Below are 18,542 nucleotides of genomic sequence, written 5' to 3'. Positions count from 1 at the left end.
AAATGATAGCTAAAAGATTTGAAATGCGTCTTCTCCTACTTGTCAACCCGGATCGAACAGGGTTTATTATAAATAGACTGTCTGCCAATAATTTAAGGCGTTTGTTTCACATAATACATCTGGCTAACAAAAATAAGATACCAAGTATGGCTGTCTCACTCGATGCAGAAAAGGCTTTTGATATGGTCGTATCGATTTTGTGTTCTGAAGAAGTTTGGTTTTGGTGCTGGTTTTATTGATTTTGATAAAATCTCTTTACAGACTACAACTGATAATCCTTTAATTATCCGTTCAATCCAGGTTTGGTATAAACTCCGTGAACTTTTTAAGATAGAAGGATTTCTTTCTCCAAAAACTCCATTATGGGGAAATAGATTGCTACCGATGATCCTTCAGAGTGGCAACTTTAGATCTTGGCTGGATAAAGGTATTTGCCACCTAGAACGCTGCTATAAAGACGGAGTATTTATGTCTCTAGAACAGTTAAAAGAAAAGTACAGTTTGACAAATAAGGATTTCCTTAGTTATCTCCAGTTACGTGACTTTATTAGAGCCAATCTAAAAGGAGATTGGAATTTACCTCCCACACCTCCAGTTGAGCATCTGTCATGATGGCCAACCATTATTTAGAACTATCTCAAGAGTGTATACAGCTCTTATGTCGACTTTATCGATACCAGATATGGATAGATCAAGGGTTAAATGGGAGAAGGACCTGGGAATAAGTATTAAGGAGCAGTTATGGAGGGACTTGTGCAGAGATGGGGTCACCTCTACTTTTAAATGCTAGGTATAGGCTGATACAACTCAACTTCCTGAATCAGCTATAAATTACCCCATATTGAGGTATTTCACCTGACATCACAGGGTCACGTGACGCCCCGGTGTCGGCCATTTTGGACGGCAAGCTAGCTAATGTCAACATCATAGTACCTAGTATGTTGCTGTAGCAATGTTTACGTTCAGTCATTTGGATGACTGTTAAAACCTTTCAGTCTCAAGTTTTTCCTTTACTGTATTTACTAGTTTACTGAGCCGGCCAGCCCCGGAGCGCTAGCTAGCGCCGGCCAGCCCCGGAGCGCGCTCAGTAAACTAGTAAATACAGTAAAGGAAAAACTTATAACGGGCCATGTCTCAACAGACTAAGAAGTTATTTCAATGACATTTAATAACATTTTGTTTATCCTGAGGACCGAAAGTAAATGAAAACGTGAACAAATCTTAGCTGTCAGTGAACAGTCCTGGTGGAAGCAGGTAAACGTCGTTCTCTAAGCCTGCTAACCTCAATTTTTGCAAATACCTCTCCCTCTGCTCACCCTGTAAATGCCCTACGTCGCTGGATAGTGAAGGTGTTTTCTGCATCTCGCTCCTTTTTCTTATGTTTTTCGTTTGTCGCCTTCCTCGCATTCAAACCGATTCGAGCCGTGCCGTCCAAAATGGCAGCATCACATGACTTGGTCACGTGAGTGAAATACCTCAATAAATTACATAAATACAACCCCAATATACAGTGCTGAGCGTAAATGAGTGCACCCCCTTTGAAAAGTAACATTTTAAACATCTCAATGAACACAAACAATTTCCAAAATGTTGACAAGACAAAGTTTAATAGAACATCTGTTTAACTTATAACGGGAAAGTAAGGTTAATAATATAACTTAGATTACACATTTTTCAGTTTTACTCAAATTAGGGTGGTGCAAAAATGAGTACACCCCACAACAAAATCCTACTACTACATCTAGTACTTTGTATGGCCTCCATGATTTTTAATGACAGTACCGAGTCTTCTAGGCACGGGATGAACAAGTTGGCGACATTTTGCAACATCAATCTTTTTCCATTCTTCAACAATGACCTCTTTTAGTGACTGGATGCTGGATGGAGAGTGATGCTCAACTTGTCCCTTCAGAATTCCCCATAGGTGTTCGATTGGGTTCAGATCAGGAGACATACTCGGCCACTGAATCACTTTCACCCTGTTCTTCTTCAGAAATCCAACAGTGGCCTTAGATGTGTGTTTAGTCATGTTGGAAAAGTGCACGACGACCAAGGGCACGGAGTGATGGTAGCATCTTCTCTTTCAGTATAGAGCAATACGTCTGTGAATTCATGATGCCATCAATGAAATGCAGCTCCCCGACACCAGCAGCACTCATGCAGCCCCACATAAGGACACTGCCACCACCATGTTTCACTGTAGGCACCATGCATTTTTCTTTGGATTCCTCACCTTTGCGACACCATACAGTTTTGAAGCCATCAGTTCCAAAAACATTTATCTTGGTCTCATCACTCCAGAGTATAGAGTCCCAGTAGTCTTCATCTTTGTCAGCACGGGCCCTGGCAAACTCTAGGTGGGCTTTTTTGTGCCTCGGCTTTAGGAGAGGCTTCTTTTGTGGACAGCATCCATGCATGCCATTCCTCTGCAGTGTACGCCGTATTGTGTCACGGGAAATAGTCACCCCAGTTTGGCTTTTTACTTCTTTAGATAACTGCAGTGCATGTCGATTTTCTTCAACCCTTCTCATCAGAAGACGCTCCTGTCGAGGTGTTAACTTCCGTGGACACGTCTGTGAGATGGTTGCAATTCCATCTTTCTTAAATTTTTGTACCACTTTTGCTACAGTATTCTGACTGATAAGTAAAGCTTTGCTGATCTTCTTGTAGCCTTCACCTTTGTGGTGGAAAGAAATTATTTTCTTTGGGGAATTCTGAAGAGACAAGTTGAGCATCACTCTCCATCCAGCATCCAGTCACTAAAAGAGGTCATTGTTGAAGAATGGAAAAAGATTGATGTTGCAAAATGTCGCCAACTTGTTCATTCCATGCCTAGAAGCCTTGGTGCTGTCATTAAAAATCATGGAGGCCATACAAAGTACTAGATGTAGTAGTTTTTGTTGTGGCGTGTACTCATTTTTGCACCACCCTAATCTGAGTAAAACTGAAAAATGTGTAATCCAAGTTATATTATTAACCTTACTTTCACGTTATAAGTTAAACAGATGTTCTATTAAACTTGTCAACATTTTGGAAATTGTTTGTGTTCACTGAGATATTGTTTTAAAATGTTACTTTTCAAAGGGGGTGCACTCATTTACGCTCAGCACTGTATCACCTTTTTGTTTTAGATGTGGCACAGAGGAAGGAACAGTACTTCATTCTACCTGGCAGTGTTCTAAACTGCAGGAGTTTTGTCAGGGGGTATGTGAAACTCTGTCAAACATCCACGGGGTTACATTTCCACTGGACCCTGAAATTTGTTTACTGGGAAACTTTACTAATTCCAATCTTTAGACAAATCGTGCTAAGAAACTAACAGAGATCTTTTTGACAATTGCTAAGAAATGTATTGCAATAAAGTGGAAATCAGACGCCACGCCCCCCCCCCCCCCCCCCCCCCCAATTAAAATGTGGCTTCATGAAATCAATAGCTGTGTGCCTCTAGAGAAAATAATTTATTGGATGCAGAAAAGAAGTCAGACTTTTTACAAAATATGGAAACCATTTTTTAATTTATATGGAAAATCTACCAGCACACCAGATTGACTGACTAATTTCCCTGTGTTCAAGTTTGACATGATCTATGAGTAGTGATGCTACCCTTTGTGTCTCTCTCTGTATCTTTTTTTTTATTGCATAATGTATTTTATTTATTCATTTTTGTTTTATTTATTTATTTATTTATTTATTTATCCACTTTCTATTGTCCTGTCATTGTGAGTTCATTTAATTTTTACTTTGCCACCTTGTGGATATTGAGTTTTTCCTTGATTTGAGTTTGTCTTGTCAGTTTGTAAATGTAATTTTGTTCTTGAAAAAATAAAAAATAAAATATATTTTTTAAAAAAGTGGATATAGAAACCACTCAATGGGATTAGATCCTTACATGCTAACAAAGTCAAGTTTATTTGTATAGCGCTTTTAACAATAAACATTGTCGCAAAGTAGCTTTACAGAATTTGAACGACTTAAAACATGAGCTAACTTTGTCCCTAATCTATCCCCAATGAGCAAGCCTGTGGCGACGGTGGCAAGGAAAAACTCCCTCAAATGACATGAAGAAACCTCAAGAGGAACCAGACTCAAAAGGGAACCCATCCTCATCTGGGCAACAACAGACAGCATGACTATAACATTAACAGTTTTAACATGAAGTCAGTTTCGTTGATGTTATAAACTCTTCATTGATGGAAACTTGAGTGCAAAACTGTTCATGACAACTGCAGTCCTCAGCCATAAAAGCATTACTCTAAGCATCCAGAGCGTCCTCCAGGTGTGACTTTCAACTGTCCACATGGGGCCGTCCTCTACAGGGGCGATGTGATGAGACTCCAACCAGACACAGGGCACCAGGATGGATCAGGCAGAAGGAACAAAGAAGGATTTTTTTTCTTTGAGTTGGAAAATTATCCATCTGTCGAGTTCCTCAACATCTCAAACTACCTGGTGCTGCACGGTTGTTCTGCTGTTCTACACGGACACACAGATGAAAACCTAGAAGAACATGAAGGAGTACAATTTTTTATATGTGTCTGGGTTAAAGATCTGGGGATCAGGACACTACAAGATAGACGGCGGTAGACGGATCTAAGTGCAGGAAGTGTTTATTAGCAGGCGTGATATTTACAAAAACAAAGTAGAATATTAGAACAGCATTATAAACATGGCTAGAAACAAATGTGACTGTGATTATAATCTCTGTGAAAACAACTTCTGCATCTGTGCGTGCAGGTTGCGCTCAAATCGGTATCTGGTGTTTCCCATAACGACTGGGTCCCAAGCGCACGCACAACGCACTCCGTGAGCGTGCACAGCCACTCGAGCTGCACCAGACTCAAGCGTGCAAAGGCGTAACAGTCAAGTGTTCGCCTGCTGTGTGACCACCACTTTTAGCTCACGTGTATATCACCATGCATCGCCGCCAAAATGCCTCATTTTCATTGATAACCCATCGCAAGCTGTAGTGTGACTGTAGCTTAATGAGGCGGATGTGACGTCGGATGAAACCCAGCAATTGTACCCTGCTACCAGGGCTCTACAGTGCGCACATTTCACTCGCATTTGCGAGCGAATTTTTCGGCATGCGAACGACGAAAAAAAAACATGCGCATTCGTGCGAGGGCTTCTTGCGGCCGACAATTTAGGAAAGCACTGAGCACAGACGCGACGAGTTTGACATTCTAAAATGGATCAAACGTTAAACTGCAAAGTATGTAAATCCAGCGCTGGATAGCCTACCTAATATCATTTTTTACACTAGAGACAAGAAAATTACATCAATGTGTTCATCAGAGCCTTGTAGTGCTCAATGTGAAAGAATTTTGTGAATATCTCCTTCCGTTTTCATGTAAATCCCCGTTGTTTGGAGGGAGCACTCTGAGAAAATCCTTTACTTTCTGTGTCTCTGCGCTCAGCGTGCGGGTGGGGGAGGGGCTGCTCGCGCTCCTCTCTCACTCACTCACTCACTCACTCACTCACTCACACACACACACACGCAGGAGGGAGGGGCTGCTCCCTCTCAGAGAGACACAGGCTTGTAGCTTCATGGCAGTGTAAGGGCCTCTGCATGCTCTTGCGACAAGGCTTTCGGAGATAGCTTTTCGCAGACAGTTGTAATTTATCGTTGAGTGGGGAGTATAGGCGTGCGCGATGTTATTCACCGCCACAACGCAAGGGGGCGCGAAGTCGCGAAATCGCTAGGAGTAGTTGGTGGGTGTGGTTAGTGGAGTGTTTATCCTCCGGTTACTTATAATGACTAGAACTGGAGTCGTATAGATGTACGTACTTCCTCGATCAACCGCTCTTCGTGCTGCTCCATCTTCGCTCGTGTTTTTAAAAATGGCGGTCGTGAAAACAAACCAAACCGGGAAAGTAGGGAAGCAGAAGTGCGTGTACAGCGGATGTAGAGTGGACCAATCAGAGCCCTCTTGTCTGCGACGCTGTCTGCGAGGCTTCTGCGGTGGTCACAATTTTTGGGAGGTGCGCGCAGAGCGTCTGCGAAGGGGAGGGGGCTACGCAGATGCCATCTGCGACGCCATCTGCGAGGACTGCGGCCTGTATTGTTCCAAGTGTGTGTGTTCAGTGTTGTGTGTGTTCTGCCTGCGCCTTGCTCCCTGTCTGTAGTTGCGTGCACTGCGGTGGTTCCCACGGTAGCCGGGGGGGAGTGAAAAAGTAAAAAAAAAAAATTTTTTTTGCCGTTCTGCCATACTAGTGCATTTTACCGGGACATGAGATTTCAGCATTTTTATTCTTCTCGGTCTGTAGCTTGAATAAGTTTAGGCTACTGAATAATACTTTCAGTTAAAGTTGAGTCTGGTGCTTTTGTGCTGATGCTACAATAGCTTACTATCACAATAAATATCCCCCGTAACATTTCCCGTTTTCTATTCATCTTTCTGTGATTGCCCCTCTTTCCCACGGTTGTATGTTGAGTGTGGCATTAGGTGGGAAAAGTGCTTTTTAGGGATTCATCAGATCATTCAACTGAGAGATAACTGAGAGCTGGTTCAGACCGAGCTGAGAAATATATTCGCTATGCAGAGAATAACGGCGCTTTTTAAAAGCAATGATGGTGGAAACAAGAATAAAAGAATGGACGAGGAAGAAAGTGTAGTGAAGAAAGCTAGAACGACGGGAGAAGGTGCGGGAAAATTATATAATGAGATGGAAAGCACACACCTCAGTGCAAACATTTAGATGGGAACATACAACACAGCAGAAAAACAAATAATATACAGTATATACAAATGGTGCATGTCATAACACAGCAGAAAAACAAAGAATATATATACAACTGGGCGTGTTGAGTTGCAGATGTTAATTGCACATTAGTTATAGAAACTCAGTTCAGCTACAAAACTCAGGATATTGCACTGTATTTGGTATTGCATTGTATTGGGTATGGATGTAAAAGTGTAGAAATATAAAATATACAAAAGGTATAAAAACTAAAGTTGCTCTGTGAGGTTGCACTGTAATAAGTATTGCACTGTATCAGGTAAGTGTGAGAATAATGTCCTTTTCGGTCCTTGTTGGTGCATTGTTGCACCTGCCAGAAGTGGCATCAGGCAGTGCATGTAATTAGCCTTTTTCACATTACGTCACTTGCAGAAGAACCTCACATCCATTTTCAGCCTTTTGAATGGAAGAAGAGGCAGCATGCTAATCTGCTGGCTAACAAGTAGCAACCATAGAAAGTCAGTAAACTTCCTTTCCAAAACAAGGCAGATAGGTGACTGGAATGGTCGCTAACAATACGTAATGATAATAATATTGCGCATTGTTGTTTATCAATCTTATCTGTGAATGAGACAGTTTTGTTAACATATGTTGCCGCCGTATACCTCTTCTTCCATTCAAAAGGCTGAAAACGGATACAAGTTCCCCTGCAAGTGATGTAATGTGAAAAAAGCTGATTGTTCAAGGTGGTTATGGCCTGTGGGGAAAAAACTGTTTTTGAGTCTGTTGGTCCTTGCTTTGATGCACCTGTAACATCTGCCTGAGGGCAGCAATCAAAACTCAGAGCCAGGGTGGGAGCTGTCCTTGATGATGTTGTTAGCTCTGCTGAGCTCTGCTCTCTGTTTAGCTACTGTTTGTTCATTCATTCAGTTGTTCGTTATTCATTTTTGTTCGTTCATTCGTTCGTTCATTCGTTCATTCATTCATTCATTCTCAATTGAATTTTGCGTTTTATGTGTTGGTGTGTCTAAGGTTTGCGCTGCAATAAACCTTTAAAATGAAAACCTACTTGTGCTTGTGCCCCCATTTTTTTTCCCTGTGCTCCTAAAATTTTTAACTTAGGAGCACGTGTGCTCCTGAAAAAAAAAAAGTTAGTGTAGAGCCCTGCCTGCTACGAGTAAAAATTAGCTTCAACTTGGGGGGAATTCATACCCCACTAATGGGCTACAGCCCAGTGGTTGAGAAACACTGTCTTGGGCAATCCTAGCTTCTAGTCAGAGATCTATTGAAGCCCTAATATGGGTTTACTGGGTCTTTTATAGTTAAGAGCAAGTAACTCCAATATATGGGAATAGATTGTAACCTTTTCATAACAGAGCAGTTTCTCTGAATTTCATATCTCATCTCATTATCTGTAGCCGCTTTATCCTGTTCTACAGGGTCGCAGGCAAGCTGGAGCCTATCCCAGCTGACTACGGGCAAAAGGCGGGGTACACCCTGGACAAGTCGCCAGGTCATCACAGGGCTGGCACATAGACACAGACAACCATTCACTCTCACATTCACACCTACGGTCAATTTAGAGTCACCAGTTAACCTAACCTGCATGTCTTTGGACTGTGGGGGAAACCGGAGCACCCGGAGGAAACCCACACGGACACGGGGAGAACATGCAAACTCCGCACAGAAAGGCCCTCGCTGGCCACGGGGCTCGAACCTGGACCTTTTTGCTGTGAAGCGACAGCGCTAACCACTACACCACCGTGCCACCCCTGAATTTCATATTACTCAGGTTATTTCTGAGCTGTGGTGCTTTTTTTATTCTTGTGGTATTGACTAAATTATGCCACAGACATTTCATTTAGACCTCGGGAACTGTGTCAGCTTGTGAAAAAGGGGTATAATACATCACCTTGAAATGAACAGGCTGAGTGGTAGAACCTTACTTTCATTATAATAATGGCCAACAAATACTGTAAATATGATTAAGACCGAGTTGGAGTAGAAACCTGACAGGGCACTTACAGTATTAAATTAACCTCCTTTCTGAACTTGACTAAAGCTGTGTGGGAAAAGCAGCCAAATCTTTCATGGGACATGGACTAATCTACCTCGGCACAACCTCAGGGAGGCGACGTACTGTATACGCTCACCAGCTACTTTTATTAGGAGCACCCGTCCACCTCCTGTTTTATGCAGCTATCTAATCAGCCAGTCCCTTGACAGCAGCACAATGCATAAACTCATGCAGGTAGAAATCAAGAGCTTCAGTTCATGTTCTCTTCAGACATCAGAATGGGGGAAAAATTATGATCTCTGTGACTTTCACTGTGGCATGGGTGTTGGTGCCAGATGGACTGGTTTGAGTATTTCAGAAACTGCTGATCTCCTGGGGTTTTCACACACAACAACCTCCTAGAGTTTACACAGAATGGTGCGAAAAACAAAAAACAGTGAGCGAGCGACAGTTCTGTGGGTGGAAACGAACGTCTTGTTGATAAGAGGTCAGAGGGAAATGGCCAGATTGGTTTGAGCTGCCCGGACGGATATAGTAACTCGTAGTAACTCTTTACATCCGTGGTGAGCAAAAAAGCATCTCGGCATGCAACAGCAGAAAACCACATTGGGTTCCACTCCTGCCAGCCAAGAACAGGAATCTTAAAATCAAGAACAATTTACTATTAAAGTAGCCAGTGAGTGTATACTTTTAAATGAATATCGTAGTACCTTTTTGAATTAAAGTTATCTTATTGGTGCCCTCAGTGGGCTTCATTCATCAGTCTTTGAGTAAAGTTGTGAGTAAATGTTTGTGTAACCAAAACGGCCGTACAAATTTATGCCATATGTACAAATTTTAGTAAACTGATTTTTTTCTTGTGTATTTTGAGAAAAGGCAGTCATTCATAAATCACCAGATGCATGCATGGTCAAGCTGATTTGCATTTGGTGACTCCCACAAAACTCCATAAAAGGCAAAGTTCACAGAAAAGAGAGTGCAAAAATGGCTACTAAAGGGACAAAATGAAGGAGGCAGAAATTGAAGTACTTTTGACTCACATCAACAAGAATAAAATTTATTTATTTATTTATTTATTTATTTAGCAGCGTGTCCAGCAGCTGAAAAGGGCAAACTATGGAGAGAGATAACCGGGGTGTATTCAATGTTGTCTAACCAGCACAATATAAGTTTAAAATCATTAACGGAGTTTCTCTGTTACCGGGGAGGCCAAATCATGACCGGGGAAGGGGTAGAAATCATACCGGTCTCTGAATATCCATTGCCTCCTAAAGGCATCATGTGCGAACTCTTCCAGTAATATCAGTTCTGCCATTTGTACCACCTTGGCATCAGGCTCCTATCTGCAGAGACCAGCCCATCCTCCTTTTATACTGCAATGTTTTATCATAAGTGAATCGCTAGCCTTATTTATCTATTTGGGTTGACTTGTGTTCTTTGTGTATAATATTCCCTTGAAGCTCTTTAGTCCTGTATGTAACCACAAATCTAAAAATATTTAGTGTGTGTATGTGGAATAAAGGTCTTGAAAGTACTAAGCGAGGCCCTCTGGGCCGAGGTCAGTATTCAAGGCCAAGGTCACGGTATTTCACCATACGGACCGACCTTAAAGGGATAGTTCGGGATTTTTGACATGAATCTGTATGGCATCCCCATCAATAGTGTCATGCAAACACACTGACTTACCCCTGACAGCATCCTGTGAGTCCAGTTCTTGTCCAGTTTTGGTCCAGACGAAAGCAGTCCGGCAAGTTTGTTGGCGTCACGAAAGTAGAACGTTTTTCGTCTCAAAACAGTATGTGTTCAAAAGAGTGATATATTTGCATCACAAAACTGTTGCCAAATAAAAAGTCAGACCTCGAAATCGCTTGGCACTATTTTCTCTCCCTTCTTATCACTGTTACTTTTGGTGAGGTAGTGACCTTGACCCTGAGGCTTTCCGTTTAGATCAAAACACACGATCGTATTGGTTTTGGGTCTGCGGAAAATGGAGTTACGACGGCGATCAAATATTTTGCATGATGTTTTATTACGGTTATGATTATTCTGTGAGCGCACCGATCCTTAGGTGTATAAAGTTACAACTTTAAAATATAATTAGTGATAACTGTAGACTTTTCAGTGGACTACAACCTTTTTAAGGGAATGCGATGGAGTCAACCATTTATCATGTCCCAGATCAAGCCGCCATTTTTCCACAAATTTGCAGAATTTTTGCCAAATTCTGAAGAGTATTCACATCAAAGATTTAGTTTTATCTGCATTATTTCTTTCATCATTTTATTTCAAATTAAAACCAACATCACCATTCAAAACCGTATAGTTTATTGACTGAGTATATTTAGTGGGGTACCCACACAGTACCCAGTTTCTGAGACAGACCCATATGCGATAATTGGAGTCAGTTGAATATGGATGATGTTCTGCTTGTGAAACTGTTCAAACAAGGTTAAATATTTAAATAATATTGGCTGGCGTTGAGTGGTATATCAGCTATATCATGCTAGCTGAATGGAATATGTTTGATGTACCACGAAAAAAGCTATTATTATTATTATTATCCCATTTCCACTGAAGTGGAAATGGGATCTTGAAATTGCTTAGGTTTAGTGTACACGTCGTAGTAGTAGTTGAACAGGGGTCATTTCTCGCTCAGTTTTCAAGATATCCGGATGAAACTTGGTGTGCATGTAGGTAGTGACCATCTGTGATCTCCATATCGTGCATGACGTCATAACATTTTCAGGAATGGTTACGAATGGGACCACCTGGTACAGTACCAGGACGAGCTAGACAAAATTCTTTCATGCCATCTTCCATGACTCTTATACCTTAATACTGTTTTGCACTCATTTGACCTCTGACCTTGACCCTTTGCCAGAATTAGGTCAAAAGTCACTTATGCATGAAATAGCTACTCCTCCCTCTTTTTTTTTTTTTTTTTTATGAATTTTTTACCAAATGGGGTGTGGAGAACCTATTTGGGGGGCTTCAAAATAGTTCGCATCGGTTAAGCGATTTGACCTATTTTCACTGAGTACATGACCTTGAACTTGTCAATTAGGTGAGACTATAGCAAAAAGACAGGTTTGTCGATTTTTCATGGTCTTTGAGCTAGCCTTGCTCCTTTGCCATAGAAAAGCATGTTTTAATGAATATTTATAGTTTTGACCTATTGACCTTTGACCTAGGTCAATATTAGGTCACATTTTCAATGGCCTATATCTCAAAAATGGAGCAAAATAAGGCCATAGTTAATATTGACCATGAACAGGAAGTCATATATGTGCTTTCATTTGGGATCATTGGTTTTGCCCTGGAGTGACCTTGACAGGTCAGATCAATGATCTGTACAGTACATTTTTCACTGGGCTGCATCAAGAAATTGATGAAGGATTAAAAAAAAAAAAAGGGGTCTGAAGTCCTTCCTGTGCCATGCAATCAGGCACATTGGGCGGCGCCGATCTCCGTTTTCATAGCCCTTGGCCTCTTGCCTATACAGCTAGGGTTACAGTGGGGGGGCTGGTCCTCTGGTAACTGCGAGAGTTTGACTCCCCACTTGCATCTGTATTGCAGCATGCCTTGCCAGACGGCAGTAGGTACCATTTTTATGATGGTCTTTGGTATGACCTGACTGCGAGTAGAACTCACGATCTCCCTACCGAGAGGTGGACACGCTAACCACTAGGCCAACTCACGGCACGGTGAAAGACAGGAACTTGGTTAATATTATTAACTGTGGAAATATTATATCCTTTTCCCTTTGTCATCAGATTCCAGACAAGTGGCCTCATTTCTCTCAGTTCTGTGACCTTGACCTTTGTCCCAAGGCCTCAGGTGTGGAAATGGGATACCACTGTGCCCTTGGCACAGTACCTTGTTGTTGTTGTAGTAGAAGTACACTCTTCTGGTTTTTCAATGTCCGTTGGTATGTTTTTCCTTTTGTAAATATGCCTGAAGAATATCTAATGAAGTTTTGGTAGCCTTTCAGGTGTTCAACACGTCTTTCTTTTTCCAGGCGAACAAAGAAATGCTTCTGCGTATACGCAGCAGAAAACCTTCTCGTTGAATATTCGCATCAGCTCCAATGTGTGACATGTCTTGACAACCATGCAATATCGTAAACCATATTCAACGCTCATTCTTCATTGGGTAGAGTGACGTAATACATGTAGGATAAGCGATATGCTAACAATATTGCATGCTATCAAACCAAATGAATGGAACCTGCTAGAATGGAATAGAATACATGTTTTTATTCGATCAAAAAAGTGCCCTGGATGTGTAATTGTTCATCAGTGAGAGCTCTCTATCCTGACTGAAGGTTCAATAGTGGAGTAAAGGAGTAAATCACTCATGCAAAAATTTATATCCGAAACGGATCTTATTCAGTAGCTAGGCAAGCACCATTTTTATTAGGCCACTCTTTCAAGATAAATTTTATTAGTAAATGACGGTCATTGTACTGTAACAGGAGCAGTATTGAAAGTAGCCTGTTTTTACGAATGTTATTTTGTCTCTTTTACAGACAATTTGAGTACATAAATTTGTGCATTCCTCATATCCTCCAGGTTCAGGTTTGTCTCTTTTAAACTGCTTTTATGGTGAATATTAAGCTTTCCTAAATGTGTGTGTGTCCCAGACGCTGGTCTTGATGAGTGATTTGGCCACAGTGTTGGACCTACAGGGGAAGCATGATGAGGCACTGGCTCAGGTCCAGAAGGCTGTAGAACTGGGCCATACAGCTGGCCACCCTGACCAACACGTGCTCCTGGGAAACATGGCAGGCATTTTAATGCACAAAGGTAAGAGACAGTTTCTCCTGTTACGCATCATGACATCAAGAAAATAAGATGGCACTCATGAGTTGAGTAGGATTGGGAAATGAACTGTTCTCGAATATGATGATGATTAATTTGGGACCTCCACTGTCAAATTCAAGACAAGTCTAAGACCAGGATTAGCCAAGATTAAGTCAGGACCAAGTCTTGGAGGAGTCAAGGCCGAGTCAAGATCCAAATGAATAGAAAGACACTTCAAAACCAAAAGCGATCAAATACTTTTTGAGGCCAAGCTTTTCCTTCAACCACTTGGCTTCATTCATGTATTGCACCAATCATTAGGCTGTGTTCTCGAAAAGAATGAATGACTTGTCAAATTTGTGCATGTGAACATAAGACACCATGAACATTATTATTATTATTATTATTATTTTTTTAGAGATGTTAGCCAAAACCAAGACCGTATTTAGTGAGACCAAGGCCTGAGACAATGAACAAGTCTGAGATGCGTCCAAGTCGATACAGAAAACCTCTTGAGATTGGACTCGAGTCCTGTAGCCCTTATAATAATGATTATTGTACGTACAGGACACTTTTTCGATGGAATAAAAACATCTATTGCCTTCTAGCGGGTTTCGTTCATTTGGTTTGATAGGTAGCAATATTGTTAGCATGTCGCTTATCCTACGTGTATTACGTCACTCTACCCAATGGAGAATGAGCGTTGAATATGGTTTACGATATTGCATGGTTGTCATGACAACATGTCGCACATCAGAGATGTAAAACTTCCACACTAGCAGGTGACTGTGACCATTTGTAAACAAACATGGCCACCAGGTTTGCTTCATTAAATACCAAAGATTTTGAGAGAATTTTGAAAGAGAAAGACGCATTGAACACCCCAAAAGGAATGTGTAGTAGTAATAGTAATGGCTGCGTTTTTTTTCATGGTATATCAGATATATTCCATTCAGCTACTCATCTTCAACTTGTTCAATATCATGCTAGCTGAATGGACTAATATCTGATGTACCACAAATAAAGCCAGCCAGTATTCTTTAAATATGGCATCTCAGATGTTTGCTATGGGCATTAGCTGTGTCCGAAATCACTCACTCGTTCACTACTCCCTACTCACTATCTAGGGAATTCTATACAAAGGACTATATAGTGAGCTCATTGGTAAAATGAAAAAACACTTTTGGACACTAGTCCGTCGCGCCGTGATTTACATCATTACTGTTGCACAATTAAAACGTGCCAGATCAGTCGGCTGGTGGGTTTTCAAAATAATAAATCCATGCATGCGTTTTTGTGATGAATCCATATTATACTGAGCGCATTTCCTACATTAATAAATACAAAGTACCTGCATCTTTCAGTTTTTTTAAATCAAGGCTGAATCCTTTCTTCTTTGCCGCTGCCTTTTATTCAATCAAACTTGAGGCTTTTGATTAATTCCTCAGTCTGCGCTGTGACTTTTATTCTTGTATTTTATCTGTCTTATTCTGTTTGAGCTTTTTTTCTGTTCTCTTACTGTTTTTAATTATACTTGAAATGTCCGTTTATAACGCGTTTCTTCCTCCGTTCATTCACCCCAACACACTACGACATTATTACCATTTTCGTGCCCGTTGTCATAAGAAAAAACAAACTGCCGCTATACTCATCAGTCCTTATGAAAGAGCTTTTCTTTCAGCGCGACCACAATGCATGATAGGATATATTGCTTGGTTAGTGCCCATCGGTTGTACACTACCGTTCAAAAGTTTGGGGTCACTTTGAAATTTCCTTATCTCATCTCATTATCTGTAGCCGCTTTATCCTTCTGCAGGCGAGCTGGAGCCTATCCCAGCTGACTATGGGCGAAAGGCGGGGTACACCCTGGACAAGTCGCCAGGTCATCACAGGGCTGACACATAGACACAGACAACCATTCACACTCACATTCACACCTACGCTCAATTTAGAGTCACCAGTTAACCTAACCTGCATGTCTTTGGACTGTGGGGGAAACCGGAGCACCCAGAGGAAACCCACGCGGACACGGGGAGAACATGCAAACTCCACACAGAGAGGCCCTCGCCGGCCACAGGGCTCGAACCCGGACCTTCTTGCTGTGAGGCGACAGCGCTAACCACTACACCACCGTGCCGCCTGAAATGTCCTTATTTTTGAAAGAAAAGCACTGTTCTTTTCAATGAAGATCACTTTAAACTAATCAGAAATCCACCCTATACATTGCTAATGTGGTAAATGATGATTAGAAAACCCTTGTACAATCATGTTAGCACAGCTGAAAACAGTTGAGCTCTTTAGAGAAGCTATAAAACTGACCTTCCTTTGAGCAGATTGAGTTTCTGGAGCATCACATTTGTGGGGTCGATTAAATGCTCAAAATGGCCAGAAAAATGTCTCGACTATATTTTCTATTCATTTTACACCTTATGGTGGTAAATAAAAGTGTGACTTTTCATGGAAAACACAAAATTGTCGGTGACCCCAAACTTTTGAACGGTAGTGTACATTACTTTTCAAGGGTGCATTCTGGGATACTTTGAGTGCATTATATCTATATAGGGTGTAATAATTCTTACTATACATTCGGACAGCACTACAAAATGGCGAACTCACTATACAGTCCACTATACAGGAGTAGTGAGTGATTTCAGACACAGGGATTGTCATTGGTTAATAGGATAATCTTTTAAAGCCATTTAAATCATTTTATTTTTGTGATTTTTTTTTTTTTTTTTTTTTAATGAAACGCAAAATACTTGAACAATTGGATGCAATGTTAATCTGTCCCGATTAATCGTATACACGAATGCTCAATCAGCTAAAAAGCACGTATTTATGTAGCATGTAAACGTAGCTATTGATGTCATGTTTCAAGTGAATTTGATGCCAGAGGCTTTCTTCGTAATTCTCAACATTTACTGTTGTACTGCTAAATAACACCAGAGAAGTGAATAGGATACGGTTTGGTGTTTGCCATTACTGACCATGCATTTTCCCTCTGTGTAGTCTTGACTGTGTAACTAGATTGACCTAGTTAATTTATATATCCCTTTACTAAGAAGCGTCGTGTCCCCTCAGGTGATTTTGAGGAGTCTGTTAAGCTGTACGAGGAGGCTTTGGTCCTGGCGCAGGCGGCTGGAGACACTGAGGCTGTTGAGCAGTTTGTGGAGGGACTGAAGGAGCTGAGCAGGAGGAAAGAGGAAAAAAAACAGAGTACGAATGAGGAGCCATCAGCCAAGCAGTGACTACACAGTAAACACTCCTCCTGTAGAAGTACGAACTCCATAAATGGAATTATTGAAGTTTTGAGGAAGCACTGGACTGTGTGATCCATCCTCCTCCTCCTTCACTGGATTCTTATTAGTGATTTTTAGTTTAAGTTCTGTGATGTTAATTTAAGAACGAAGATGTATGTACATGTTGTTTTTGTTTACAGTTCCTCTGGAAAATCCAAAACAGGAAAGGCGGTGGGTGACTCAGGAAGTGCTGATGGAGAGAATGTTTTAAAATATCACGTTGGGAAAATGCAAAACTGATGTGTCTTTGTAAAAACAAAATAAAAAATAAACTCTTGATTTTCTCAAGTTTGACGTGACACATGATGTGTTTTGTGTTGATTTAAAATATCTAATCTTATGCAGTATTGAGTACTTAGCGTGCTGGACAGATTGAAGAACCTCAGTGACGAGGTAATTAACAGCGGTTACAAACATGAAAATCTATTCTGACTTTGTGGTTGTTATGCAACACTTAACGATTGGTTTCTCCTTTTACTCTTTAACCACAGTTTAGTTTCACTCATCACATGCTTACAAAGCCTTTAGGCTCAAACCCAAGTCAAGTTTATTTGTATAGCGCTTTTAACAATAAACATTGTCGCAAAGCAGCTTTACAGAATTTGAACGACTTAAAATATGAGCTAATTTTATCCCTAATCTATCCCCAATGAGCAAGCCTGTGGTGACGGTGGCAAGGAAAAACTCCCTCAGACGACATGAGGAAGAAACCTCGAGAGGAACCAGACTCAAAAGGGAACCCATCCTCATTTGGGCAACAACAGACAACATGACTATAACATTAACAGTCCTAACATAAAGTCAGCTTCGTTGATGCTATAAACCCCCACCGATGGAAACCCGAGCACAAAACCGTTCACGACAACCGCAGTCCCAAAGTCAGCAAGTCAACTGCAGTCCCCAGCCACAAAAGCACCACTGCAAGAGTCCAGAGCGTCCTCCAGGCGCGACCCCCAACTGTCCACATGGGGCCGTCCTCCACAGGAGCGATGCGATGAGACTCCAACCAGACACAGGGCACCAGGATGGATCAGGCAGGTCCGAGGAGCAGAAGAGGTCAGCATCTCGATCCCAGGACTGACATGTAACTCAGAGGGACAGATTTGGGGGGGGAGAGAGAAAACACAGGTTGTTAGGTATGCCCAATGTCACCTGATTAAGTAGGAACAATATACATATTGCACTGAGTGCAAGCAGGGACTCCGGCAACTAACTACAACAGCATAACTAAAAGGGGAGAGCCAGAAGGTAACACAGGCATGAGGGAGCCCTGGGACATAAAGCAGCAGCCACTACACCGTCAACAAACTCGAGTGAGCAAGCGAGTGGGGACTGACAGCATCCCAGTTTACCAAAACACTCTGTCTGAGGACCCTCCAGATCTACACCTTTACCTCATAAACACCACATCTGGCTGATGGGCCTCCTGTGACCTGATTAATTGTTGCAGAGATGTAGAAACAAAAGTTAAATGTTCAACTCGCACTCTTGTCAGTAGCTACAGAATAGCTCGTTCCATCTTAGGTTTTGTCATCACGGTTCCTGGACATGAGATCATCTCCACCCTGGAACACATCCATCCATCCATCCATCCATTATCTGTAGCTGCTTATCCTGTCCTACAGGGTTGCAGGCAAGCTGGAGCCTATCCCAGCTGACTATGGGCGAGAGACAGAGTACACCCTGGACAAGTCGCCAGGTCATCGCAGGGCTCCCTGGAACACATTACATGTTTTAATGTTG

At 41.6% G+C, this 18,542-nt stretch overlaps 1 protein-coding gene across 2 annotated transcripts in view; it reads left to right on the top strand.

The window, feature by feature from the left end:
* The window catches only part of ttc19 (tetratricopeptide repeat domain 19), a 53,125-nt gene extending 36,027 nt beyond the window's left edge, over positions 1–17,098 (top strand). The window contains exons 9-11 of one of the 2 annotated variants that reach the window (XM_060932649.1): positions 13,341–13,503; positions 16,582–16,776; positions 16,940–17,098. In XM_060932649.1, coding sequence (XP_060788632.1) covers positions 13,341–13,503; positions 16,582–16,748 — 330 coding nt within the window. In that variant the 3' untranslated portion in view covers positions 16,749–16,776; positions 16,940–17,098. Of the gene's footprint in view, positions 1–13,340; positions 13,504–16,581 lie in introns of both variants that reach the window. The other variant, XM_060932640.1, reaches the window with a different exon arrangement.
* Positions 17,099–18,542: the final 1,444 nt, after the last annotated feature.

Source organism: Neoarius graeffei, chromosome 1, assembly GCF_027579695.1.
Source record: "Neoarius graeffei isolate fNeoGra1 chromosome 1, fNeoGra1.pri, whole genome shotgun sequence".
Classification (NCBI taxonomy): Eukaryota; Metazoa; Chordata; class Actinopteri; order Siluriformes; family Ariidae; genus Neoarius; species Neoarius graeffei.
This window is presented reverse-complemented; position numbering and strand designations above follow the sequence as displayed.